Below are 24,478 nucleotides of genomic sequence, written 5' to 3'. Positions count from 1 at the left end.
TTGTTGTCCCTGCTCCCCGAGATGCTCCCATGCTCAGAGGTGGGGGTGCATATACCCATGCCGCCTGTCGCACATCCTGTCCTGGCTGAACCGAGCACTGAACCGAGGAGAAGAGAAGTTCAGCCCAGCAGGCTGCTGCCTGACCCTGCAGCCTTGTGCAAACACTGAGCTGATCCGGCAGCTGGCTGCGTCAGGTCACCATAGAACCAGGGATGGCCGGGTCGTGGGCAACTCGCAAACATGCTGCCTCAGTGAGGGCAGGGCAATGATCATCTGGAATGATGGAGCTTTATCCACTCCTGTGCAATGGTCACTGAGCCCCTGCAGGCTCCGCCACCCATGCGATTGGCAGGCAGTTCTAAACGATGCCACCTGAGGATCTCGAAAGACATGTGGAATTTGTTACACCTCACAAGACCACTGTGAAATAAGCCCGCATGAACCCCATTTTGTAGATAGAGAGCTGGGGCATGGAGAGGTGAAAGTGACTTACCTGCAGCTGCAAGAAGTCGGTGGCAGAGACAGGGAATAGAACCCAGGAGTTCTGCGATCTCAGCCCCCTACCCTAGTCACAAGATTCTCCTGCTCTTTAGTGCATGGCTGGTGTGTGAAGACTCTATTTGTTTCTCACTCACCAGGGCCTGGCTGGGGTTTGAATTTCCTGTGAAGACTGCTGCTTCCCTCCCTGTAGCCTCCTGCCCGGAAGCAGCAGTGCGGAATAGGTTGCTTTTACTGCACAGAACTCTTTGCTTTGCAGATCTCCCGGCACCCACAGGGAGCAGAATATGTCTGAGTTTCCTCCTGCTCCAGCTTGTAAGCTGTGGGGGAGGGTGTAAGCTTGGAGGCAGAGTGTCTGGCATGCTGCTACAGTGGCAGGCATATTCTGCATCAGTCAGAGTTCACACCCTTTGCCTTCTGCAGGCAGAGGTATCGGTGAGACCCAGCCTTAGTGATGCTTGCCAGCAGAAACCCAGATCTGGGTGATAGGTTTCTGAAACATGTTTCTAGACCCTGTGTGGTGCCGCAGTGGCCCTCCTGGTTGCAGCGTATGCACAAAAGGGCAGCGGGCATGGTTGGGCAAAATGTTCACCTTGCCCTCCCTGCAGGGACCACTTGCCCCTGCAGCAAGCCCCAGTGATGGGAGGGCTGTCCAGGCTAAGAAGAGCATGGTGTCGCGTGTGATCACAGCTGCTGTCCTATTTCTGCTCCTCTTGGCTGCAGGATGTGGAGCAGAGGAATGGGGATATAACGTACAGCCAGTTCGCCCAGCTTTACCGAAGCCTGATGTACGACGCCCAGAAAACGGTGAGATGGCTCAAGTTCTCTGTGCTGGGGGTGCCCGGGAGGGGCAGAAACTTGCCAGCCGTGAGAGGAGATGGTTTGGAGTGACTTGGTAAAGGGAGTGATTGGCGTTTCTGGTACTTCACATACATACGTGAACTCATCTGCCCAGGACGTGTCTGTCCTGCATGCTTCCACCCTTTTCTCCCTCTCTCCTTCACTATGGGAGCATTCCTTGCCTTGCATCTTTCTCCTTCCCCGGCCACTGATACAGCCGCCTGAGTGGGGCAAGGGAATGTTTCCGTTCCAGTGCCGAACTACCCTGCGGATGTTCCCCTTATTATGGCTGCAGGATTCATGCGTTTGCACTTCTGCTCCCTCCTCCCTATCATTTTTAACACGTTGCCCCTCTAGCCCAGAGGCGGGCAAACTTTTTGGCCTGAGGGCTGCATCAGATTTTGGAAATTGTATGGAGGGCCGGTTAGGGGAGGGGGTCATGGCCTGGCCCCCACCTCCTATCTGTCCCTCCTGCCCCATCCAACCCTCCCTGTTCCCTGACAGCCCCCCCGGGACCCCTGCCCCATTCACTCCTCCCCATCCAACCCCCACTGTTCCCTGACAGCCCCCCCTCCCCCAGGACACCTGCCCCATCCAACCCCCCCGTTCCCTGACAGCCCTGCCCCATCCAACCCCCCTTGACCGGCCCTGGACCCCCGCCCCTAACTGCCCCCCGCCGCCCCATCCAACCCCCCCATTCCCTGACAGCCCTGCCCCATCCAACCCCCCTTGACCGGCCCTGGACCCCCGCCCCTAACTGCCCCCCGCCACCCCATCCAACCCCTCCTCTCATTCCTGACTGCCCCCCCGGGACCCCTGCCCCATCCAACCACCCCTTCTCCCTGTCCCCTGACTGCCCCTTGCCGCCCCATCCAACCCCCCCTCCTTCCTGACTGCCCCCCTGGGACCCCTGCCCCCATTCAACCCCCTGTTCCTGCCCCGAAACCCTATCTACACCCCCACCCTCTGACCACCACCCCGAACTCCCCTGCCCTCGATCCACCCCCCCCCCCGCTCCCTGCCCCCTCACCGCGCTTGGCCATTCCGGCGGCGGTACAGCCCCCGCACAGCTCAGGGCACCGGGGCAGGCCGGGCTCTGCAGCTGCGCTGCCCCAGGAGCTCGCAGCCCCGCCGCCCGGAGCACTGCGTCGGTGGTGGAGCGAGGGGCCGGAGGACAGCCTCCCGGGGCAGGAGCTCAGGGGCCGGGCAGGAGGGTCTCGTGGGCCGGATGTGGCCCTCGGGGCCATACTTTGCCCACCTCTGCTCTAGCCCCTCTGGCCAACGTTCCCCTGTGCTTTGTGTACGCTAGCCACATCATGAGGCTGGTTGCAACTATCAGAGCGCCCCTGGAGGTTGGGATTCCGGCCCATTTCAGTGCACAGGGAGGGGTCGGGGGAGAGCAACGTCAGTAGGGAAGGGAAAGAAGGCACATTTGGAGGTTAGCTGGCAGTGACTCCCCCCACTTCACGCTGTGCGAGTGATTACCATGGATTGCCAGACAGTTGGCAAATCTGGAATCAGTGAATCAAATGTTTCACGGCGTAGCCTTCACCTGCTGCACATCCGGATTATTCCCTTGAGGCTGTTAAGCGAAGTGATGTGCCCAGAGCTCTGGGATTTGTCTTTTTTGGAGGTTCTATCATCCTCCAACCATGTTTTTTCTCCCATTCAAATACGAATGGGACGATCAGACCCATCCTTGGCCCTTCCAAAGCTCAGAGGCTGATAACTTATCACTTCAGTGTGATTACCTTGTAGGTTCCTGTTCTCTCTCCTGCTGATGAGATCAGAGCATTGTGGGCTAGTCTGTGGGCCTTAGCTGTGTCGGAAGGACGTTTAACAAAGCTGGGCAGATCCTGGTGAGAGACTGGGTCCAGCGGCTGCACTTAATCATTGCACTTGGTTCCAGAGGTGGGATGGAGCAAGGAAAACCATTGTTCAGCTATACATCTAAGATGGAGGGGCAGTGTATGAGAGGCCCTCACACCTGGGGTGTCCTTGGCGGCCTGGTACAGCAATGCATTTGTGTGTCTGCCTCAGTTTCCCCTAGTGGGCTTCAGTGAGTCCAGTGAAGCTCATGTATGTTGAGCAGTGCCCTGTCAGGGGTGTAGTTTATTTAACTCAAAGGTGGCACGTTATACAAATAGGCCCCCACCCCAGCTTTTCTAGCTGGAGGGGAGAGGGGCTGAGTTAATCATGATCCATCAACCCACTTATGTCCAGCTCCCTTACCAGCAAGGTCCCATTGGCCTCAGAGCTTCTTCTGGAGCCAGGGCCTCTCATCATCAGCTGAAGAAGGGTGTCTCCTCTTGGGTCGGGGTCCCCACAGAGATCAAACTGGGATTACCCTTCCTTGGAACAGCCTGTAATCCCTAAGATCTAGGACTTCTGTTGCTCACTGGTGAAGTGCTTCCATGGGCAGGTTCCGCCAACACACGGCATTCGTAGCACTTCCCTTTCGGAGCCTCTCCCACCTAGCATCATGATTCCTTTCCCGGTGAGCCTCCTCCCCAGGCTCCCCGGAGAAGCTCTCCCCTTGGGAGCTTTCCTTCTGTATTGTGGAGAATTGTTCCTCTCCCCAGGAGCCCCTGGTCTCTAGCTCACCTTGACTGGGAGAAGCTGCCATTTATCAGGCCCAGGCACTTTCCTGTCTAAGTAATTGCCTCCCCGTTTCTCAGTGAGTTAATTAATCCCAGGTGAACCTGAATTGCCTCCTTGTCCTTTATCAGAGGGGTAGCCGTGTTAGTCTGGATCTGTAAAAGTGGCAAAGAGTCCTGTGGCACCTTCTAGACTAACAGCATTGGAGTATAAGCTTTTGTGGGTGAATACCCACTTCGTCGGATGCATGTAGGCTCCTTGTCCTTGTGGAGCCTGTCAAAGGTAGGCTGAGCCCCTGCCCTCTTACTCCAGTCATCAACACGCAGCGGGGCTGGTTCCCCACCAATTTGCCCCTTGTGTTTCAGGCCTGGATCAAAGAGAATGTAAAATGCTCCTAAACCCAAATTCTCCACTGACTCACTTTGTACTGGTGTAAATGATGGCACAAGGCGCAGGACAGCAGTGAACAAGCCCAGTTACTCTGTGCTAATGGTGAGATTGTCCCGGGAACTTTGGGATGTCTGCCTAATTGACAGGGGCGTGCGCCTAGTACAGGAGGGAGCCTGTATGTGCAGAAGGAGAGACAGACCTTTTCACCTTGAGTAGCTCTGCTTAGCGCAGGCTTTCCTCTGAAGCACCGTGGACCCGAATTCAACTGGTGAAGGTCAGCAAAGGATCCCAGGTTCCAGGGCCATGCACGTACCCACAGTATTAGCCCTGCTGCATTTGAGGTCTAGTCTTGTAAAGAAGTTGACGTGTGTGTTTCTTCTGTTGCAGATGGAGCTCCCGTTCCTGGAAAGGTAAATGCCACTCTCACTTTGGGCATGGGGGGTGGAAGGCTATTTCTTTACACTTTCAGTGTGCATGGGTGTTGGCAGTTGTGTGGGAGCATGAGCCGTCCTGTGCGCACCTTGCTCATCAGAGAGGATTCTGCTCATGCTTACGCATGTTCTAAACCAGCATCTCTGTTGTGGAACCACTGGGGTCAGGAGGTGTGTATTGGAGACTCTCGCCTCTAGCTCACCAGAGACAATCCAGCCCAGGTCACTAGCAACCAAAAGTTGTCACCCTCTGACGGCTGTTTGTTTGGTCTGTGTGAACTAAGTTTGGTCTTGATCCAGTTCCTAGGGGACAACTGCCCACATCTCAAAAGCTGTCCCCACAATTGATGCTAACCAGCTGCAATGTTGACAGTCTCATCAGAGAGGCCAAGGACTGTGTGGGCCATTGGTAAGGCCCTTTGTTTTCAGTTTTTATTTTATTTAATTTTTCCTGGGAATTTGTCAGTGTTTATTACCACAACAACTAAAACAGGTGAAAATCAGTGCAAAAAACTGTCAATTTTTCTGGGTAAATATCAGGGTTTATTTTGGTGGATGGAAGGACTGGGGGAAGAAATATTCAGTAGATTAATGCTTTGATGAGTGGAATTCAATGTGGTTTGCTGCAGAACTAAAACAGAACTCAAAACACAATGCCACCTCTGTGTTTAAGAAAACAATATCTCTCTAATCCCCAAATAGAACTTTTCCTTTGAATGACCAGTTTACTGTTGTAGACTTAGAACTATTAGCCTATAAATATTTACACTTAATAATTGGGCCTCACCATTTGCAGCATAAACACTCAACTTCGTCCTTTTCTCCTGGTTTTGTTTTTTTTAACTTTTGAATACTTCCTTGTGTTCTGACACGTAGTCTGAGACAGATTTTCATTTTCCAGAGACAGATTTTCATTTTCCTCACATTTTAGCGTGTCAAAACTTTAAACCGTTATCTGCTAACAGCTTGAAATGTGTACGTGGTGGGCGTGAGATTCATCGGCACGTTCAGACTGGCACACACTTCAGAGCTTGCATGCCTGCCTGTTTGTTGAGTGTGTGTATCTTCTAGACTAATACACAGCCTTACTTCAACAGGCAGCTTTGCATCATACACACAGACTAATGTATTATTGTAATACCTATAGTTCATGTAATGTATTGTATTTTCCTAATAAAACACGTTATTTTATGTATATTTGGACGATACAAAAGTAGGGTGAAAATCAGAAAAAAATGAATAATACTTTTTGTAAAACCCGGGAATTTTTCGGTCAAAATCGGTTTAAACTGAAAACGAAGGGGCTTAGCCATTGGTAACTAAAGCCCCTCTGACCCTTAGAGGTCATCCCATCCAGATGGTGCTCGAGGTACATTGGCAAACCATGCCCTCACTTGCCCATGTGCTGTGGCTAAGCAGAAGTTCAATGCAATTGTGGAAGCTGGAGGTGGAAAAACCTACCAGCTCAGTGAGTCACTGTCCTAGAAGCCAGTGCAGGATTTCTAGCGTCTTGTCTAGTCTAGTTCTGCTAGTCCTACGTACTGTCCTGATGCCTCTAGTATGTTTCACTCAGAGGAAGTTCTTGACAGTGAGCCAACATTTTTCTTGACTTTATCACATCACCCCTCGTTCTGCCCCCCGCCTCTCTAACAGTTCCTCTCCCTCCTTGATGTTTATATCCTTCATCTGTTTGTAGGCTGTTACCATGCCTTGTCCTTAGTTATCCCTTAGCCGTGCTCTTTTAATCTTTTCTTACAAGTCAAGCCCGCTAGCTCCTTGATTAATTTTGTTGCTCTTCTCTGGCCTGCCACTCTCTTGGTGCTGTATTGCTTGTAACATGGTGCCCCAGGCAAATGCAGTGTCCAGGCGCAGGTGGCTCAAGCTGGGGAGAGGAGCGCTTGTCTCTTTGTTTCCTGACATGATTCTGTTGTGTGTGTGCACCACAAAAGTTTCTCTCTTCTTGGTGCTGGGGTGGCAGTGGGGTTTGCTGTGTTGCTCTCTGCGGGATGTTGTGTGTTACTTGCATGTGCCATCCTGATCTATAATGGCTTCCCGCCTCTGATGGATCCCAGAGACCATTCAGCAAAGCAATGAGATCACTGATTATGGATTCTCTCTGTGTCCTTCCCCCCCAGGTGTGGGGAGAGACTTGAGCACTCCAAGGTGTCCCTGCTGGAGTTCCAGAAGTTCTTACTGGAGTATCAGATGGTGAGCTCCCCAAAGGTCAAGCAAGAGAGGAGAAAGGGGACTCCACTCTCCCCTGATACGGGCAATCTATAGGGAGCCAGTGTCCAAAGGATGACTCTGATCTGGTAGTGCTGAGTGCTCGGGTAATGGCGCGCTCTGCCACTGAGGCTTCTGGGAGCACAATGCTTCCTGTCAGGAACGGCAGGCTGATTAAGGAAGAGCACTGACCATCTTAAGAAGGCATCTCATCTGGCCATCCTGGTCTGGGAACAGGGGAAAGTAGTGGGGGCAGATCCTAGTCAAATACTTGGGGAACATGGAGGTTCCGTAATGGAGGTGGGGTGGGGAGAAGAGAGTTTGGTCTGGTCCCTTAGATCATGACTGTTAGATCAGTCCAAAGGGTTAAGGTAGCAGAAGCAGTGCTTGTCTCTGCCTGTCTGCTCAGGAGAGTGGTTGTGACGGCCAGCAGAGTCTGACAGACGATTGATTTTTATCGCTGACTTTTCTTTTTAAAGTGCATCTTCTAAAGCAGAAAGCTAACGCATGTGCTGTGTATTTTGCAGACTGTGCAGCCTCTCTCTATTTAGGTTCATAAGTGGCACCCACCACTGTACTATTGCCCTCATTAATGCAATCGTGCAAATTAGACTTCATGCTCAGGGGCCCTGGCAATTAGAGCACACACTGGAGAACCTAGCTGACTGCAGTAGCCATGTACCGGCATTGTTGATGCAGGTTGTAACTCCAGTGAGAATACTGAATATTTCATAGCATGGAGCTCCCCCCTTGCAGCAACCCCGTGTGTGCCTTCCTGGCTGACCTAATGAAAGATGCTGATGTGCCAGGAGAGAAACTGACAAAAAGGAGCCAGGTTGGCTTCTGTTGCCTGGCACCTCCCTCCACAACCTGGGTCTGTCTGGGTGGGGAGCGTTTTTCAGTAGCAGAGGACAGCATGAGCAGAGAGGAATATATCTGAAATCATAAAAATCATAAGATCTAATTAACAATGGGCAGAGTTACTTGGGTTGAGTTCGCTATTAGTTTACTTGATTCGTATTAACAATTCAATTCCCAGTCCTGGATCCTTTTCCTTTGAGACCCCTTTTTAATTTAAATCAGCAAATTAAATGAACTCAATGTGCTTTTTAAATGGAAGCTTCTGAAAATGTTCATTTCACACAAAGCAAAACTCTTCCTCCCCGTCCCTGTGTTTGCAGGAACTCTGGGCTACAGACACCCTCCAGGTTCAGGAGTTCATGTTTAACTTTCTGAGAGACCCACTGAGAGAGATTGAAGAGCCTTATTTCTCTCTGGATGAGGTGAGGCTCCGAGGAAGCTATTGGTATTAAAAATGGGGTTGAGGGGGACTCAGAATAAGGTATGGGGCAGCTCAGTCAGTTGATCTAGTGTTCTTCATAGGGAGTGTGCCCTAACCTTTATCATGTGTAATGCTGCTTGAAGGGTCTGAGTTTCTCTTACATAGCACTGCTGTATGTGGTCATCCCGATGAATAGTTAGCACTCGATTGTCACCATGTTGCATGAGAGAATTTAAATGCCCCAGTTCCCTGTGATTGGGACCAAACAATGGGCATTTGAACTCCCCACCAGAATGCTCCATGGGGCTCTGTCTGGTTGTGTTGACCTTGCAAGGTTAGGAAGACCCCTTGGGGTAGAGAATTATTTGTTTAATTGAATTATTTGGTGATTATTAATAATAATCATGCCACATAATATAGTCTATTAGTTGACAGAGATTAAATAAGGTGTCATGTCCCTTGCTGTGTGTAGATATGTTTAAAGTCCCGCAGCACTGAGACCTTAAACAATCAACTCCCATCCCCGTCTGCCCATTAATTTCACTGGGGTTAGACCAGGCCCTTTATCACTTTGCTGCCACTGGAGTCAATGGGCAGACTGCCATTGGCTTCACTGGGGCCAGGTATGGCCTGCACTGCATTGGGAACTGTCCCGGCCCTTGTGACTGCGTGGGCTGAGGGTGGGGATGATCTGGTTTGCGTCTGCATCTGCGTCAGTTACAAGCCATGAAGTAAAATCCTCATTGTCCTTTGACGTCTTTTTGTTCCTTCTTGGGCAGATTCTCACCTTCCTCTTCTCCAAAGAGAACAGCATCTGGAACTCGCAGCTGGACGCAGTGTGCGCAGAGAACATGAACAACCCCCTCTCCCATTACTGGATCTCCTCCTCACATAACACGTAAGGACGGGGGAGAGGTGTCTCTCCCCAGCCCTCATGCGTCCATCCTTGCAGGCCTCCCGCTCCATTACGCAGTACTGAAATTCTCCCTTTTGTGCCAACTCCTGTGGCATGACGATTCCCTGGGTGTTTCAGTCTGTGGCCCTGTTCATCAGAGACACCTCCCCAATACTCCAGGCCTCCCCACTGCTAGATTCCGGTGGTGTTTCGTTCTGTGCATGGGCAGGAGCACCTCTGCGCTGGCTGCAGTCTGAGAGCATGGGCTGTCGTCCTATTGCTTTATTTACCATCCGCATTATCGACCTCCCCCGCCTCTCCAATGGGTTATAAGAAAAAGCCTGCAAGGGTGAGATCGACTGCTTGAAATGCTGCTGTGTGGAAAACCCTCTTAGAACCATGGAAACGGAACGTCCTCCTGCTGGCAAATGCTGATGGTGCTTTGTGTGGCTCACGGAGCGGAAGGCAGCTTGGGTTTGCTTCCCCGTCTGTTCAGTCACAGGTGCCATCAGCAGGAAAGGGCACAGCTCTGCAGATTGAGTTTGCAGCCCAGCGGGACTGAGGGTGGGTAGATCGGAACCATTCCTGTGGGTAGCACGAGAGACGGGATGGGTAGAAGAGGAGGACAGTGTCTCTGTCGTATTCTAGCAGCACAAAGCCAGGTTGTGGCTTGACACCGGTCCTGCTCACTCCCGTGATGTCCCATGCAGAGCTCTCCGTGTTCTCTTCCGTGGTGAATTACTTTATTTTGATGGCGTGTTTCTTTTGCGTGGAAGGTACCTGACGGGGGATCAGTTCTCCAGTGAGTCCTCCTTGGAAGCCTACGCGCGCTGCCTGCGTATGGGATGCCGCTGCATTGAGTGTGAGTACCTAGCAGGGGCTGGCTCCTGTTTTTCAGCACTGGCCATGAATTTTGTGCTGCCCTCATCTGAGGCCCTTGGTTCTTTTTGTGAAATGGGGCCTGCTGTGCTGCGAGTGAGCCAGCGCCTTTAGAAAGTGTGTGCCCTCGGGGCTGTCCCGTGGGCCGTTTTTGGCAGGCATGGCCCCATCTTTCTATTCTGCTCTATGCCATGCCTGGCCTGTGGGTCGCAGCCCACCCCTCTTTCCTGGGACCAAATAGCAACAGTGGGGATAGAGCTACCACCCACCTGAACCTTGTCCTAATGCCACAGCCTGGCACTCTGGGGCAGATTTTTAAAGGCATATAGGCTCCTAACTCCCTTTGGCAGTCAGTGGGAGTTAGGCACCTCCCTCCCTGCCTTTACCAGTCTGGCCTGCCATCTCTTCACATGCTTATGCTGTATTCCAGAAGGCAGCCTGCTGCAGTGGTTAGAACAGGGGAGTGGGAGGCAGAGTTCATTTTAAAAAACCCAATTGTATTTTCACAACAAATGTTAACGAAGCTGTTTCTTTTGGAATTTGTCACAGAAAATTCCGCATTTTTCTTTTAATTGAAATTTTTTTTCTCAATGAAACTGTTTTCAGTGAGGATCTTGATTGTCAGCAAATCGAACATTTAGTGAAAATTACATTTGTTTTTATAGAATATATTTTGATTTCAACCAAACCATTTTTAACTCAAAGATCTTCAGTCGAAAAATTTCAAGCAGCTCCATCAGGTGACCTGAAGTCTAATCTCCCTCCGACACTGACTGGCTGTGTGAGTGGGGGCAAGTCACATCATGGCTCCATGCCTCAGTTTCCCCATCTGTAAGATGAAGAGATTCACTTTCTTGGTTGTTAGGAGACTCAGTCCATGGAAGTAGATAGAGAGCTATGAGATCTTTGCATGGAAGGTGCCACTGAAATGCTGTTAGCACTGTTATTGTCCTGGCATGCTGCATTTTGACACTCTTGCAATACCCGGCATAATGCTATGGTTGCATGTGCCCTCGCACTGAAAGGGTTAAGGAGATTTTGTTTGTTGAACCGTCTTGTACTTGTTAAAGTCATTGTTTTCTCAGAAAGATCCTTGATTTTCACCTCTCTCCTTTTCCCATCCAACATTGATTCCCCTGCAGAGCTAGCTTGGTTTGACCCGTTTTGCGCTGACGTCTTGTTTGCATCACTGAGTTTGGTTAAGTTTCCCATTGGGTTCTGTTTTAGTGGATTGCTGGGATGGCCCTGATGGGATGCCCGTGATTTACCATGGACACACCTTAACCACCAAAATCAAATTCTCTGACGTCTTGATGACCATCAAGGAACATGCCTTCATGACCTCTGAGTAAGTAGAACAGGTGTACAAAAGGCAGAATCTTCATGGGTCTGATCCTGATTCAACTAGGGTGAAACTCATGTTTGTGCAAAGGACACACCTGAAGCCTCCAAGCAGGGTTAAGTGAGCGTGAAGTGACCCATGCAGGCCTTTTGCTCCTCCTTCCCCCCCACCCCCCCAATGTGTTTAATTTGTTAGGTGCTGGGGCTCAAGCAATTTTTTTACTTTCATAACTGATGTGCCAAGCCTAGAGATGCTAAGGCTCAGCCCTGGCAAGCCCTGGCACAAATTAAGCACTGTTGCCCCCACTGCACAGGGGTGATTTCACCCGTAAAGAATGTCCTCATTTGGTCAACGTCTTGGGAGTTCTGTCCCTGGCTCTCTCATGGGATCACTTTGTGATGCTGAGCATGGTATTTATGCCTCAATTTTCAATTGTCAGTTAACTTTGGGTGCCCAACTGGAGACACTTTTGGTCCAGGTACTCAGAGGAGCTGTGAGCCCCCAGCTCTGGCTGAAGTCCGTAGGATTTATAAGTGCTTGGCATGCTCTAAATCTGGCGGGGGAGTGTTAACTGAGCACCTAGAATTAGTAACACTTCTGAAAATGTAGGGCCTAACTTCTCTCTAGGTTTGAACTTGCTGACTCTACTTGATAAGTCTGACTAGTGTCCTTGCTGATAAACAGGGCTCCTAGAAATCCATTTGCCATGGAAAAACACAGAAAAGCACAGAATTTGCGTTTTTACAGAGACTCTTTTTAGTTTTTTCATTTTGTGAAAGAGTAAAAACATATATTAACCATTGACTAAATCAGGGTCTCAAGCATGCGGCCCGCCAAGTAGCCCACCCCCAGCCTACCTCCAGGCCAGGGGTGGGCAAACTAGAGCCCACGGGCCGCATCCGGCCCATGGGATTGCCCCCTGTGGCCCTGCAAGCCCCACGCCGCTCCCGGAAGTGGCCAGCACAACTATGTCCCTGCGGCCCGGGGAGGGATGGGGGGCAGAAGGCTTCATGCGTTGCCATGGCTTCCAGGCACTGCCCCCTGCATCTCCCATTGGCTGGGAACGGGGAACCGTGGCCAATGGGAGCTTTGGGGGAGGTACCTGGAGGAGCGGCAACACAGCACACAGAGCCCTGTGCCCTTCCCGCCCCTGCCGGGCCGCAGGGATATGGTTCCAGCCCCTTCCTGGAGCGGAGCGGCGCAGGGGCCAGGGCAGGCAGGGAGCCTGCCCTGGCCCTGGTGTGCGCTGGTGCCACCGCAGAGTCTGAACCCCTCCTGCACCCCAACCCCATGCTCTGAGCCCTCTCCTGCACCCTGCACCCCTCCTGCACCCCACACCCCAACCCCCTGCCGCACCCTGCACCCCTCCTGCACCCTCCTGCATGCACCCTCCTGCATGTAGCAAGGCTGTAGATTACATTAGAAGGCAGACAGTTGTAGAGCACCTGGAAAGCAGGAAACATAAACTGAATGAAAAGAAATGAAAACAAGATGCTGAAAGAGCAGGGCCACTAATAGCAGTAAAGAAACAATGCACTGTGTCTGGATCGTTGTATTAATTGTATTTTATTATAATGATTGATGGCACTGGTAGACTTCGAACTTGCTTAAAAGTTGTAAACATATCAATAAAATGTTGTGTTCAACTGATACCTATGTATATTGTGGCTAAGGAAACTAAAGTTTAGAGTTACATTTTTAATTGTGGAAAAATGCGGAGTTTTATGGTTTTTATTGGAGAATTTTGTTTTTTTATCACTGAAAACTAGGATCCCTGCAGATGAATGTGTCCACTGTGCAGGGACTAAATGTAATTTCTCTGGTAGCCTGGGATTTTCTGGGACAAGTGATGCTTATAACCTTAGTTAGTGTCCTCTGATGTTGCAGCCAAGGGCTTATTTTCCCCTTTGTACTCATCATGTACAACTTTTTTCCGTGATGGTTTTTATGTGACCCTCGTGCACACATGGACCGTACACCAATGATCAGACACTGAAGTTCTTCTTGCTAAACTGGTACAGCAACAACTCTGACTATGGGCTCCTGTCCTACCAATGGCACAGATGTGATTGTTTCTCCACAAGAGGGCCATGGTCAGCAGGAGGCACCAAAGTGTCTGCTTGTGTTGTGTATTATAAATACATTCACCATATTTGTAGTCTGTTTGGTTCCTACATGAAAGTCATTGTCCTTCTCTGTGTTGGTGGGGAGGAAAATTTTTGTTAGCTTAAACTCAACTGGGCGGCATCCTGCAGTTTTTTGGGAGGTGTCTCTGTTCCCGCTCTCAGCCCAGTCCTGAATTGCAGCGTACAGACGGACTCTACTGGGCCAAGGGGCAGAAAACTTCTGTTCATCTTGGTGGGGATTAGAGTGAAATCTATAATGTCCAGGGGATGAAAAGGAAGCTGAAACCAGACTGTGTGGAGAGTAACTTGTAGAGTTGTCTAGTTGGCAACTGGGAAATTCCTGCAAGTTGGTGCTAGTAGTTAATGCATGCAGTTACAGAATGTTGACTGTCCCCTAGTCACCACTCTGTTATTTAACCCCTTTGTTCCCTCCTGCTTTTCCACCTACCAGATATCCCGTCATCCTGTCCATTGAAGATCATTGCAGTATTGCACAGCAGAGGAACATGGCTCAGAATTTTAAGAAGGTTTTTGGGGACATGCTCTTGACCAAGCCGGTGGATATATCTGCTGACGGGCTCCCCTCTCCGAACCAGCTGAAGAGGAAGATTCTCATTAAGGTAAAATTTCCCTTGTGGCTGGTATCTCAAATGCAAAGGAAAGTAGGGGGTGGAGGTGGGATCAAAGGCACGCTTACCTAGGCATTGGAAGGGCTCATCAGTGATTTGAACCTTAAAGGGACAGTGCATGTTGATTTTATTTGGGCCCATTTCCCGAGAAGGTTGGATTAGATTGGATCTTTTCTAGCGCCTCTAGGAAAAACCAATCTGGATCCAGATACTAATTTCCCCAAAGTTCAGGGTGCTTTGGATTCAGGAGTTTTTTTCCCCCCTTGTCTCCAATGATCTGGTATTTGTACCGTGGGTCTCCTTGATCTGCTTCACTGTCTGGTTACCATGGCACCTTGCGCTGGCAGAGAATGCTTTCTACTCCGCTGGAAATGCAGGATGCTCTAAGGTGGGGAGGGGGCATGAAACTGAAAACTAAACAGAATTGGGGAGAGCCTCTAACTCCTCTATCTTATTGCCCCCTGGAGGCCACCCGGGAAATGGATAGAGATTGTTGTTTTTAAATATCCTGTGGGACTGAATTAGGGAATTCAGATCCCTGCTCTGAAATTCAAGCAACCTCCAGACAGAATCTCCTTCTGTAGTTTTTTGGAGTCATTTCTTTAGAACCTCAGTGGTTTAATTCTAACCCACTGGTGAGTGTGTGTTACAGATCTCCCGGGGTGCAAAGCCACAGAGGAATCTACAGAGCTTTAGAACTGGCTGTGGCCAGCTCATGTTTTAAGGTCTGGAGGGTCTCTGGTTCAATCCCTGGCATGTTGGCCAAGATGGTACTGTCACATAATCTCTATAATAAATTCTAAAGGACTCTTCCCAGAGCCACCATACATCTGGTAGGGACTGAGATTGGAAACTCTTAGGGACAAGGCCTGGTTTTGCTATGTGTTTGTGGAGCCCCTAGCATAATGGAGTTCTGGTCTATGACTGAGTCTCCTTGGCACCACCGCAGTACAAAGTGCCCAGTGGGGTTTTTGACATCACTGAATTTCTTGACCCTTCTCTGCAGCGTGGAGGGAGATCTTTTATCCATAATTATGATCTAGAGCAGGGGTGAGCAAACTTTTTGGCCCAAGGGCCACATCGGCATTGCGAAACTGTATGGCGGGCTGGGTAGGGAAGCCTGTGCCCCGCCAAAGAGCCTGGTTCCCGCCCCCCCCAGAACCTCCGAGCCATCCAACGCTCCTTGTCCCCTGACCACGCCCTCCCGGGACCCCAGCCCCTAACCACCCCGGGGACCCCACCCCTTATCCAACCGCCCCGACCCCTGACTGCCCTGACCCCTATCCACACCCCCGCCCCTAACTGCCCCCCAGGACCCCACCCCCTATCCAACCCCCACTGCTCCCTGTTCCCTGACTGCCCTGAACCCTATCCACACCCCCACCCCTATCCAATGCCTCCTCTCCCCTGACTGCCCCCCTTCCCAGAACCTCCCCCATCCAACCGCCCCCTGCTCCCTGTCCCCTGACTGCCCCCCAGGACCCGTTGCCCCTTATCATTACCCCCCCCCCTTACCATGCTGCTCAGAGCAGCAAAGCCTCGTCACCTGGCCAGAGCCAGCCATGCTGCCTGGCAGGAGCAGTGAGCCAGAGCGCTGGTGTCGCGTCACGCTGAGGCTGCAGGGGAGGGGGACAGTGTGGGAGGGGCCGGGAGCTCAGGGGCTAGGCAGGACGGTCCTGCAGGCCGGATGTGGCCCACGGGCCATAGTTTTCCCACCTCTGATCTAGAGGGTACCCCTGGCAATAGAGCTGAAGAACATTAAGGTCGCTCAGATCGGGGCATAAACAGGTGAACATGGTCTCTTCTGGGGCCGCTGCTTCCTCTAGGGTATTTGATCCGAGTGTCTCATTCTGCAGCACAAGAAGCTGGCGGAGGGTAGTGCTTATGAAGAGTTGCCAACATCTGTAATGTATTCGGAGAACGATATCAGCAACTCCATAAAGAACGGGATCCTCTACCTGGAAGATCCCATCAATCATGTATGTTTCTTTCTGCGGCTGCCACCTCATCCACTTCCTTCAGGTTACTTAGAGATTGTTTGCTGGGGATGATTCAGCCAATCTGAGCTTGTAAACTAACAATAACTCTGCTGGGAAAATCATTAGCATGTGCATGGTAGGGAACCATCCTGCCTGGGAAGGGGGATGTGAAAATTACTTAGGGGTTTTCTCACTCCTCTGATTATGTGACACTGAATGTGCCTCATTTAATAGATCAGGTTCCATTACTGCAGTGAGTTATAAATTAAGTCCAGAATTTTCAGACCTGGGTGCATCTAAATCCATATTCAGGAACCTGACTAAACAGCCTGATTCTTATGGGTCTGAGCACTTCTGTTGTTTCAGTTTTACTGTGTGCTTTTGACGGCCTTTTCTCCAGTCAGTTTCCCTGGTTTTTTGTATAGATCTTTCACACGCATGTTTTGAAAAGGAGGGAAGTGCAAGGGTGAAACAACAGGAATTGCCTGGGTGACTCCGGGTCTAGTGTGGAACCTGAATCTACTCTGAACGTTGGTTTTTTAACTAGATTTCCAGTTGACCGTATCCCGTTAAAGTGTGCTGGGGAGTTCTCAGTCTGATCCCGCATGAGCATCAGTTTGCATCACCAAGCTACCCACGCGTTGATGCTGTTGTTGCTCAAGAGTATCTCTTGAGCTGAATTAGCAGGGTGTAGTTGAGCTGGTGGTGTCTTGGAAGCTTGTCTGGCTTGTACCTTTTATCAGTGCCATTGATCATTGTCTTACATGAGCCTTAAAATTCACCAATCACCTTCCCTCGCTACCCCCCAACCCCACCAACCACAGGGCTGAAAATCCATCCAAAGGTATAAGGTCTGCTGGGTGCTGTTTGGATGAATTCCCTGTACAGATCTTTCTCTTTCCCTACAGGAATGGAATCCGCACTACTTTGTCCTGACCAGCAGCAAGATCTATTACTCTGAGGAGACAACCGGCCACCAGGGAAATGAGGATGAAGAGGAACCAAAGGAGGTGAGGGAGATGCTTTCAAAGGGGTTGCCTATGCTCAGAGCCCCTTGAAAACCTCCATTTCATGGACTGCCCAGAAGTCGTGAAATTAGCCCAATACCGTGACTTTTCCGGCAGCAGGGAAGTGGAAGCGGAAGCAGGCAGCTACACAGCCCGGTCTCGTGCTCGGTGCGGCGCGTAGTGGCAGCGTCATGTCGGAGTAGCTGTGCAAGGGAGGACTCAGCGGTTGGTTTCACGAGAGGCACAGTTGCCAGTGCAACCACCGCCGCTTGGCACACAAGCAGCCGTGGCCTCGGCAGGCATCCACACGTGCCGATCTCACGCTCGGTGCAGCTCGTAGCCTTCGTTCCACGCTGCAGCAGTGCAGGCTACTGTGCCTCGGAAAAACCCAGCCCTGGAGCCCGCCCACGCCGACACTGCTGCTCCAACATGACACTGCCCCGTGCTCTGAACAACACCAAGCAAGAGATCAGATGCCCGCTTCTGCATCCCCACTGTTGGAAATATCGCAGCAGTGCGGGGGCGACTCAGGGGCTGTGCAAGTTCTGTGAAATTGACTGCTTTACCCATGATGCTACCATGAATTTCTCCCCTCCCCCCCCCCCCCAAAAAAAAAAAGTCCTTGATTTTCTCAGGGCCTTGCGTATACTAAGTGGCCTGATTGTCTGAGAAGCTGATCTGAGCATTGATTTCAGCAGTGCTCAGAACCTCTGAAAATCAGGCTATTGCTTTACCCCTCTGTGCCTCAGTTTCCCTATCTGTACAATGGGGTTAATGACGTTTATGCAACCCTGGGGATGGTCTAGGCCCTGGGACATTCTATGCTGAACAGTAATGGATGTAAATAACTGGAGTCCCAAGGGATTTATTTTAGTAGGAAGGGGAAGGGAGTTCAAACACTCATGGTCCATAGCTGAAGGCCCTCTGCCTCTGAGAACAGCAGGCCCCTTCCACAGTGGGCTCAGCTGAAGTGCTGGTGCTCAGTGAAGTGGGAGATGTATCTCTGCCCCCTGCCAGGTGAGCAACAGCACTGAACTTCACTCTACTGAGAAGTGGTTTCATGGCAAGCTGGGGGCCGGGCGTGATGGGCGCCACATAGCAGAGAGGCTGCTGATGGAGTACTGCATAGAGACAGGTGCCCCTGACGGGTCTTTCCTAGTACGAGAGAGTGAAACCTTCGTAGGAGACTACACCCTCTCTTTCTGGTAAGGATTTGCAGCCCCTTTCACCAGCTCTGAAGTAGCCTTAATCCGTGATCCCTTATCAGTACCTCTAACTTCTGTGTCAAGATTCCTGGGTTCAATTCCTTCTCTGCCACTGATGTGCAGTGTAACCTGAAGCAAGTTACTTGACTTCTCAGGGCCTCAGTTTCTCTACCTGGGATGCAAAAATGGAAATCCAGAGTAGAACTTGTGGTTATTTTGTCTCTGTATTTGGCACTGGTACAACTCCTTCTGGAATACTGTGTCCATTCTGGTGTCCACAATTCAAGAAGGATGTTGATAAATTGGAGAGGGTTCAGAAAAGAGCCCTGAGAATTATTAGAGGATTCGAAAACATGCCTTATAGTGAGCGACTCCAGGAGCTCAATCTGCTTACCTTGACAAGGAAGGTTAAGAGGTGACTTGATCACAGTCTTGAAGTACCTACTTGGGGAGCAGGCATTTAATAATGGATTCTCCAGTCTAGCAGAGGAAGGTCTAACACGATCCACTATCTGGAAGTTGAAGCTAGACAAATTCAGACTGGAAATAAGGTGTAAGTTTTTAACAGTGAGAGTAACTAACCACTTGAAACAGTTTACCAAGGGTGGTGGTAGATTCTCCATCACTGGCAATTTTTAAATCAAACTGGACGTTTTTCTGAAAGATCTGCACTAGGAATTATGGTGAGGCAGATCTTTGGCCTGTGCGATACATAAATTACAATTATGAATAACGTGCCCTAGAAGATGATCCTTCCTAACTCAGGTAGTAAGCCATCGGCTTATGTCTTTAAGCATGTTGGATTTCCTCTTCCGTGTGCTGCTGACCTCTTTGGTATGGGTGTACATTGATCACGCCTTTGTCCTGTTTAATGTAATCCCTGGACCAAGGGGGGCCATGCATCCTAGATTTCTTTACTGCTGGTGTCCAGTTTAGCTGGGCCATAGCCTTACAGAAATGACCAGCTAGCGATTAGCTTGAGCCAGTCACATGATGGCATCTTGCCCAATCAGTTTGCATTAGGGAATGGCTCTCTCCCTGTCTGCCCAGAGTCCTCACTCAGGTTGGATGCTGGGGCAGGCAGTCAAGAGCAAGCGTCTCTCTCTCTCCTTGTTCTGACCCAGGCGCAATGGGAAAGTGCAGCATTGCCGCATCCATTCCCGGCAGGATGCCGGCAGCCCCAAGTTCTTCCTGACCGACAACCTGGTGTTCGACAGCCTCTATGACCTCATCACCCATTACCAGCAGGTGCCTCTGAGGTGCAACGAGTTCGAGATGAAGCTGACTGAGCCGGTGCCACAGACCAACGCCCACGAGAGCAAAGAGTGAGCGCAGCAGGGCTGGGGGAGTTCCTAACCACGTGGCTGCCCAGTGATCTCCTAGCGCGCTCCCCTCTCCACTTCACTTTGGCCCTGTTGTGCCCCCCCCCGGTGCTGGAGCATGAGGCAGTGCTCTGCGTGGTATCTGCAGCCTGCTATCCTGCCCTTCTGACCCTGAGCCATGTGGCATTTGGGGGTAGAGGGCAGGGATGATGCTTTGTAGGATGCCTCCCGCTTGCCACGGTTACCGGACCGATCTGTCCTACTTCTGTGCTCCTTTCATCCCCAGGCTGTCTCTGTTGAGGGGGTGAGATGGCCCTTAATCACTACAGATACTGTCCCTCTCTCCACCTCCTGTCCGTGTCACGCGCTCCCACGTGAACAGAGAAACCGCCACCAGTGGATTTGGTTACATTGCGTCATGAGAGGGACCTCGCCCTAGATTGATTCTGGGGCTCAGTCGGATGTGTCTGGGACACGAGCACTCACTCACGTCATGGTGTCTTTACCCAAAGGTGGTACCACGCCAACCTCACCCGGGCCCAGGCCGAGCACATGCTGATGAGGGTGTCACGGGACGGAGCCTTCCTAGTGCGCAAGAGGAGCGAGCCCAACTCCTATGCGATCTCGTTCCGGTAAGCTCCCGGGCTGGAAAGTGGGCGTGCGCATCTGTGCGCTTGTGGATGCGTCCGTCCGTCTGTCTCATGGGGAAGGTTTTGTTTATGCCCTGGCCTTCAGCACTCAGGTCTGATGCTGCTACGAGAGGGTTGTGTTGCTTTGGGTTTGGCTTGGGAATCTCCACCGCGACGCATTGTTTGCTCTCTCAAGCGCCTTCACTTTTCCTCTGTGTGGCCCCTTCCTTGCGCCCCTCCCTCGGTGTGTCACTGTGTGTGGGGGAAATCCTCGCCCGCTCGTGCTTAGCGCACTATAAACCCCTTTAAATTGCCGGCGAGTTTGCATTAAGGGAGCCGTTTGTCTGGTCAGGGAGGCGTTCCTGCCGAAAGTTGAGCCCATGCAGATCCTCCGAGATATTCAGGTTTCAGAGTAACAGCCGTGTTAGTCTGTATTCGCAAAAAGAAAAGGAGTACTTGGGGCACCTTAGAGACTAACCAATTTATTTGAGCATGAGCTTTCGTGAGCTACAGCAGCTCACGAAAGCTTATGCTCAAATAAATTGGTTAGTCTCTAAGGTGCCCCAAGTACTCCTTTTCTTTTTGCGAGATATTTAGGTGCCTACTTCCCATTGATTTCAGTGGGAGACAGGTGCCTAACTGTCTTTTGAGGATCTGCACCGTAGTTCCTCTGCATTTGCTGTGATGAAGCGCTGCATTTGATAAGGGCTGTCAGGGTCCCTGTGTCCCTAATAGCTGTGCTAGTTCATACAGACAGTTGGGCCACTGGATTCTGCAGCACCAAGCAGGGGAGGCCCAAATCCCTTCCCTCTGTCCCAATAGCCATTCCTGCTCAACCCTCACCTTGCAGGGAAGAAGAACCAGGCCTGCTGGCGAAGCGTTTAGACACAGGTGGCTCACGAAGCTGCCCTGTTCTGGGGATGTTCACCCCAGTTGCCTGCCATGTCGGGGGGTGGTTCTCCGGCTCTTGTCCCTGTGTTGCCTCATTAACGGGTGTGGCCTTCAGGATCGGTGGGATCATGCTTTAACTATCAGGGGGTTTCATAGTGGCTCGGCTTCATTGCAAGCTTTAGACACATCCCTGAGTTTGTGTCACCCTTTTCTGACCTGTGGTGGTGCTGCATATGCCATTCTAGTGCTTCGCTCAGATCTCCCCTTGCTCAGGGAGATGGGCATCTGGCTCCACAGCGATTCCTGGGTGATCTGGGGTGGCTCGCCTCTTCCCTCACTACTGGTGCTAGTGTTCTCTGCTCAGCAGTGCTGCTGGGTAGTCAGGGTGGCCCCAGGCATGGAGGGAAGGGGTGACGGTTGGGCTGGGGATCTCATTCTCCCAAGTGGCTGCCTGGGAAGGGGGTTTCTCTGGCTGTTTGCCAAGCAGTGTTTCCGGTCGTCTCGGCCTGGCAGGGCGGAAGGGAAGATCAAGCACTGCCGAGTGCTGCAGGAGGGCCAGACTGTGCTCCTGGGCAACTCCGAGTTCGACAGCCTGGTGGATCTGATCAGCTACTACGAGAAGCACCCGCTGTACCGCAAGATGAAGCTGAGGTACCCCATCAACGAGGAGACGCTGGAGAAGATTGGGACGGCGGTGAGCGTGAGGCAGGCCTGCTAACGGGTCAGGGGAGGAAGGGACTCAGCCCATCTGGAGCGAGGGCTTGGCTCTGATGGCCTGGTCTGGAGCCATTTGCCTGCCTCTGGCCATACGGAGGTTGAGCGAGTGTGTGGTTCCTGCACAGCCAAATTAGCAAGAGGACCTGGGATCCCCCCACCCTATACCTTGGGTACGCACAGCCTGATGTGCAGCCCCAGAGCTCTCGTGGGCTTCAGCGAGGTTTGTGGGTGCTCAGCACCTCAGATCCTCTGGTCAGCACGTGAGTTTAGACAGGGTCTGTTTCCTACGCGCCAGAGCCCTTCTGCACCTCTAGCGTCTGTGGCCCTTTTCCGTGGTAGCAGCAAGAAAAGGGGCTAGTTCTCCCCGCAGCAGATGCTTGGTTTCAAGTGACAGCGTATGTGCTTTTGTTTTATAGGAGCCAGACTATGGAGCCCTTTATGAAGGACGCCATCCGGGATTCTACGTAGAGGCCAATCCCATGCCAACCTTCAAGGTATTCTCTTGCTGTTTGTCTTTACGGGTCGATTTTAATGGCCTGCTTGCCCAGCTCTGCCCCTGGGGCTTTCAGGCTTGCCCCACCATCCAGCTCTGCTCTTGGGCTCCCCCTCACCCCCAGTTCTGCCCCCCATCTCCCATCACTGCCATTCTGCTTGCCCCTGGGGCTGCCCCCGCTGCCAGAGGCCAGACCTTTGCTGAGGGGAAAAGAGGAGTTTCTGGTGGCTGGAAGGCTGGGCTGCGTGTGGACACTTTGGAGGACCTGACCCACTGCCCTGCTGTCAGGAACCTCCTTCTCCTCCATCCCCAACGCCTGCTGCCTAGACAGGAGTCCGTGCTGCTGTGCCTGGTTCCTGGCCCCTCTGTTGCTCTCAGAGAGGGGGAGGGCGGGGGTGTTCCTGGCTTCGTCCCAGCCCGTCGCTAGAGTGCGTGTGCGTGGGTTTGGTCCAGTTCTAAGGTCGGGTCTGTTATTGTATCGCTGAGAAAGTCGGCCGAGCGTGGTTCCCTCAGCGCGCGTCCCCATGGCATCTCATGGGTCTCTTCATCTGTCCTGCAGCCTTCGTGCAAAAGTGCAATGTGATCAAATAGCCCCCGGCGGCAGCGCTGGCTCCGGGGACTGCAGTGCTTTTGGCCCTCCCTGTGTTTCAGAGGGCTGCCTCTGAGATCTCCGGGAGGGCACTTCAGTCCCCACCAGTCGAGCTCCCAAGAGAGGGCAGAATCTGCTTTTCTCCTGGTGATCAGAACAGGGTGCCTGGGTTCAAATGATCGGCTCTGACTCCCCCAGCTGGCAGCTTCTGGAGGGGCATGATCTCCCACTGGCTGTTGTTGCATACTGTGGATTCCACTTCATAACAGTCCTGATGTTCATATTAGCAACTTCCAGTTAATGGCAACATTTTGGCTGGGAACCTCATTATTAATGGGGTTCGAATATTGGCAACAGGCATGCCGCTTACTAGCAACTTTGTTTCTTTTTAAGAAAAGCCCTGGCTGCAGACAGGGAAGGAATTGCTGGAATGCGCCTTCTCTGTCTGCAGCCCTTGAAACCGGCCTGCACACAGGGACTGCACAGGAGGTGAGGGGCTGGATGGCAGGGCAGTAGCTGGAAGGGGGCTGCAGCCCAGTTGCCAGGACTGCATGGTCTCTCTATGCTCTTCAGGCTGCACCTTGCTGGGGGACTGCATGCAGGGAAGGAAGTGCTGGGACTAGCAGAGCCCCTGCCTCTGGAGAGCTCAGGAAGAGGTACGGTGCAGCCTAACGGCCCCCCAGTGCCCCCCTTCCTGCTGCTGTCCTGCCAGCAGGCAGGGCTGCAGCCAGGAAAGGCACCTCCCAGCATTTCCTTCCCTGGCTCCTGCCTCATGCACCTGCCTTCCGCTCATTAGCAACTGCCAGATAATGGCAACTTTTTGTGGGCAACCCAGGGGGATGCTAATAAGTGGAATCTCCTGTATTTCTTTTCATGGGGTTCCTAGCAGTAAGAGGAAAGAAACAAACCACACGTTGGGTTCCTGTTTTGTTTCTTTTTTTAAAATCTGCGTGCGAGTTTGTATCATTTGTGTCTCGTCTGCAAAGCGCAATTGCAAGGGCTGAGTGCAAACTGCATTGTTATGTGCGTTGTGGGCCACTGCCTGTCTGACCATTTGACCGTGTAAATGTCCATTTGCACGTGATGTCTCCTGATCTGATTGTGCAGGGAGACTAAGTGTCCAATTGCGAACAAGCCGTGTAGAAAACCAAGGCCAAGCTGTGACCTGTATCTGTCATTGCTTAGTCCAATAGCACCATCAAGCCGGGCAGGGCAGCTATATTTCCTTTACTCACCTCTCTAGCAGCCAGGCACAGGAATGACAGAGAAACAAAATGCAACCCCAAACCAGGAAGAGAGAAACTAGGGAAAATCAATGGCTCTTGCATTTGTGACGGCTGCCATCTTGGCCAGCACACCAGGGGTAGAACCAGGGTCCTCCAGAGCTAAAAGCTGCTACAGCTTGAGCTAAGGAACCCAGGTTCCCTAACAGATGTGTAGCCTCTATAGACCGGTACAGCTAGGTACCAGTAACACACTCTCAGCAGTGGGTTGCACATTGTCCTGTGATGGT

General features: G+C 51.7%; 1 protein-coding gene across 4 annotated transcripts in view; it reads left to right on the top strand.

Annotated features, from left to right (window-relative positions):
• Nucleotides 1-24,478, top strand: part of PLCG1 (phospholipase C gamma 1) — a 94,757-nt gene that overhangs the window by 55,478 nt on the left and 14,801 nt on the right. For all 4 annotated transcript variants that reach the window (XM_073309730.2, XM_073309728.2, XM_073309729.2 and 1 more), the window contains exons 6-20: nucleotides 1,222-1,305; nucleotides 4,714-4,736; nucleotides 6,893-6,965; nucleotides 8,162-8,263; nucleotides 9,042-9,160; nucleotides 9,934-10,019; nucleotides 11,264-11,384; nucleotides 13,956-14,124; nucleotides 15,990-16,112; nucleotides 17,021-17,122; nucleotides 18,137-18,324; nucleotides 19,449-19,649; nucleotides 20,159-20,278; nucleotides 21,680-21,860; nucleotides 22,300-22,377. In XM_073309730.2, coding sequence (XP_073165831.1) covers nucleotides 1,222-1,305; nucleotides 4,714-4,736; nucleotides 6,893-6,965; nucleotides 8,162-8,263; nucleotides 9,042-9,160; nucleotides 9,934-10,019; nucleotides 11,264-11,384; nucleotides 13,956-14,124; nucleotides 15,990-16,112; nucleotides 17,021-17,122; nucleotides 18,137-18,324; nucleotides 19,449-19,649; nucleotides 20,159-20,278; nucleotides 21,680-21,860; nucleotides 22,300-22,377 — 1,770 coding nt within the window. The remainder of the gene's footprint in view (nucleotides 1-1,221; nucleotides 1,306-4,713; nucleotides 4,737-6,892; nucleotides 6,966-8,161; nucleotides 8,264-9,041; nucleotides 9,161-9,933; nucleotides 10,020-11,263; nucleotides 11,385-13,955; nucleotides 14,125-15,989; nucleotides 16,113-17,020; nucleotides 17,123-18,136; nucleotides 18,325-19,448; nucleotides 19,650-20,158; nucleotides 20,279-21,679; nucleotides 21,861-22,299; nucleotides 22,378-24,478) is intronic.

The sequence above is a fragment of the Lepidochelys kempii genome, chromosome 13 (genome assembly GCF_965140285.1).
Source record: "Lepidochelys kempii isolate rLepKem1 chromosome 13, rLepKem1.hap1, whole genome shotgun sequence".
Taxonomy (NCBI): Eukaryota; Metazoa; Chordata; order Testudines; family Cheloniidae; genus Lepidochelys; species Lepidochelys kempii.
Note: the sequence above shows the minus strand (reverse complement) of the source record. Positions and strands in the feature narration are given on the sequence as shown.